Source organism: Meleagris gallopavo, chromosome Z, assembly GCF_000146605.3.
Source record: "Meleagris gallopavo isolate NT-WF06-2002-E0010 breed Aviagen turkey brand Nicholas breeding stock chromosome Z, Turkey_5.1, whole genome shotgun sequence".
NCBI lineage: Eukaryota > Metazoa > Chordata > Aves > Galliformes > Phasianidae > Meleagris > Meleagris gallopavo.
The window spans coordinates 65,245,115-65,248,645 of NC_015041.2; the positions used below are offsets into that span (position 1 = coordinate 65,245,115).

General features: G+C 44.3%; 1 protein-coding gene across 1 annotated transcript in view; it reads left to right on the forward strand.

Annotated features, from left to right (window-relative positions):
- Positions 1 to 2,728, forward strand: part of LOC104915352 (transcription factor TFIIIB component B'' homolog) — a 26,771-nt gene extending 24,043 nt beyond the window's left edge. Inside the window, exon 17 of the mRNA XM_019610250.1 lies at positions 2,624 to 2,728. Coding sequence (XP_019465795.1) covers positions 2,624 to 2,728 — 105 coding nt within the window. The remainder of the gene's footprint in view (positions 1 to 2,623) is intronic.
- Positions 2,729 to 3,531: the final 803 nt, after the last annotated feature.

Below are 3,531 nucleotides of genomic sequence, written 5' to 3' on the forward strand. Positions count from 1 at the left end.
AGTCACCCCCGCCAGCTCCCTCAGCACCTGAGGGTGTAGCCCCTCTGGTCCCATGGACTTGTGACAGTCCAGATGGAGGAGAAGCTCTCTGACTGTCTCCACTTGGATCTCCTGGATTTTGGGTTTCCTAGATCTCTGCAGAGGCTATTCTCACTTCCAGTGCCCTATACTCTCAACCTTCCCCTTTGCAAGTAATGGTGTTTACAGCAGCAGTCTCCATCCCCGGCTCGCTCTCTCACACCATGTTCTGCTTGTGGGGGAATGGCATGGGGGGGGTTGCTCTCATGCCAGCACAGATAAACTCACTTTCTCTTTAATCCTTTTTCTTTTGTACATTATTCCTCTATTCGTACCCCCAGTTACACTTCCACATGCCCTCAATTCTACTTCCATATACCATTAACAATTACACTTTCTTATACCATCAAAACAGTTTGTCCCATTCCCTTCAAAATCCACAAATTAAACCATACAGTTCTTCAGTTTCCATAAATACCCTTAATACCATATAACTTCCCCCTAACAATCCATATTGTTTGGTTATAAACACCTCGCCACAGAACCAGCACTGGTTGACCCACCTTCCTCACACCTCCTTGCAAATAGAACACAATATTACATAAACAGGTTGACATTCATTCCCCAAATGAACAGGCATCTCTCTATGGATTCATCATCCCCATTCATAAATTGATACAGAAACATAAAGACAGACAGACAGACAGACAGACAACGATCATTGTTATACTCCGCACTCACACTGCAGCTGTGCCATGTCCCAAGTACTCAACACATTTGCTTGCAATCACACACAGTGCCGGCTTTACACTTTACCAAATCAGAGCTCTGGACTCCTTTCAAGTGTTTTGATAGCAATTACTCAAATACAGAGTGCCGAACCAGATAGAGATAGCAGTACAATCTATGATTTCCAATATTATGTCCACGGAATCTAAGTAGTCATTTAACAAAATACCTGATGTTACTTACCAATCCCTGCGTACAACTTACAGGTCCTCTTTGTAGGAATTTCCCAAGGAGTTTTCCTGCAGCCAGCTACCAACCCAGCCTGTGAGCTTACTTCCCAGAGGCAGCACCAATGGCTATACAGCTCACGGGCTACGGCTCCTGGGCTCCCCTCATTCCATCCACATACCTGGTCTGCCGATGGATGGTCCTTGTCTGCTCCCACAGTGGTCAGATGAGGAAGGGGAGTCCTTCTGAGAAATCTCGGGGCGTGCCAAAGGCGTCCCGTCTCTCAGCCGGTCCTGCAGCCGAGTAGAGGGTGTCCCATCTGGGGTGCAAAATTGACCTGTGGAATCAAACTCTGTAACCCAAATAAGATAACAAAGCAGGTATGGTTTGTTCAGTGCTGCACAGACACCAGGTGTAAGGGGGATGGATCCGCCTAACTTGCACACCGTCAGGAAAAATCGTGCTACAGATATTGGCCAAACTAATACATAATAGTTTTCCTGGAATTCGGATCCATGTTCATTACAGCCCGAGAGTTCGTTAGCGTGCAGACCCTCTCCTCCTGCGCGTGCGTAGTGGGTCGTGGGATAAAGATTTGTCCTCTTCCTCACAAAGGCTTCTGACCTTTCTCACTGTAAACTCCTGACCTTTCGGGGTGGCCTCCCCCCAGACTGGTTTCTTCTTGCCCTGGGGACATCTAATCACCTCCCTGCCAAATGTCCTTGGTCTGTTCTCAAACCCTTATCTTTATGGCCTTCATCCCCCTCACTGTCCCAGACCTAGTGTCTGCCATCCCTTATTTTCTAACAAGCTCTACATTCTTGCTTCTATAAACTATCTCTAACTGTTCCCCTTTACCCCCCTTATTCTCAGTCACTGTGAAGCCTTCTTGTCTTTTTTACTTTCACTTATGGGGCCCTTCTCACCTTTCATGTCTGTTTTCCTTCACAGGAGAAGTGCGCCAGCCCTCTCATGTTTGTTGCTCTCCTCTGGGTATGCTTTAACTGTTAGGTCTATGTCTCTTGTGCTGGGGGGCTCCAGAGCTGAACAAATTGCTCTCACAAGAGTGGAAGTAGAGGGGGAGAATCACCTCCCTTAACCTGCAGGCCATATTTTTCATGGTCTGGTTGAGATTTTCTCATCCAGGTATAGGACCTTGCACTTGGCTTTCTTGAGCTTCATGAGGTTCAACTGGAGATAGAATAGACTGTGATGATGATGTGGGAAGGATCAGTCATTAGATGTAATGACTGGCAGTCTACTTACAGCCCTTTCATCCCTCTCTGCTCCAATCACACCTATTTCACCATGCTTATTCCATACTCATCCATCATGATCCCTGTTTTTCCTCCTTTGGACACATCTCTTAAATATATCACAATAAGTTTACGTAGTTGTGCAACCTTCTCCTGAGTGCATTATATTATAGACAGTCACACAGAACCCTCTCAAATATCCCAAAGATTCTTACCAACTATGAAGTTTAGATTGACCTTCAGTCCTGTTCCTGAGTAGTTCCTCTAAAGACCCATCAATTAGTAGCAGAAAGGTTTTGGTTTGTTATTGCCTGTTATTACCTGCTCATTAATGTTTATGTGCCTACGTCTTTTATTTACCCCTTTCCTTGCTAATTTTTCTTTTGCACTAGATAGTCCTTAAGCAGATAATGAACCAGATGTGCTCACGTTTCCTATTCCTTTACTATGGATATGATCACCTGCATATGATGTGGTTAAATCTAGCAGATGATTGAAGCACCACACAGTTGTTTGTTCATTCCCCCACATTCCCAGTGAGATGGGGGAGAAAATCCAGAAAAACAAACTCCTCCTGGGTTGATGTAAAACTGTTTACTAAGATAAAGAAAAGGATAGTAATTATAACATGTATATATGTATGAATGTATATAACAAGTGATGCTTGTATGTAACAAGCAGTTGCTTACCAGTCCCTGACTGATGCCCAGTTAGCCCCTGAGCAGCAGAAGGAAAAATGAGGTGAATTCCCATCCTCTTCAGAACTCCTTCTGCTTGATGTGTTATGGGATGGAATATTCCTTGGCCAATTTACATCAACTGTTCTAATTCTTCATGGGCCCTTCACTGTGAATGGCCTTGGTTCTGTACTGCACTGCTCAGCATGCAGCTCTAAGCACCTGTGTATTATCAACATTGTTCTTCTCCCAGAACCAAAACACAGCATCATATCAGACACTGAAGAAAATATTCTGTCCTAGCTGAAGCAAGTTAGTTTTGAAATTTGGCTGATACGCACTATCTTAACTTTATTCAGTTAAATCTTATGTCAGCTTGTACCTTGAAGTAGTTGTTTGAGCAAGGAGCTGTTGGTTAAACTGAAGGATGAGAAGAACTGAACAGGCAGTGGAAGTGGGAACGTGTAGCCTGAGAATAATGCAGACAGACACTGATTCTGTCTGTAAATGTGGAGATGAGGAAAACCAAGGTGCAGATTGAAGTGAACTTTGCAAGAGATATGGAAAGTAACAAGAACGGATTCTATAGGTGCATTGGTCAGAAGAGAAAGTCCTGGAAGAGT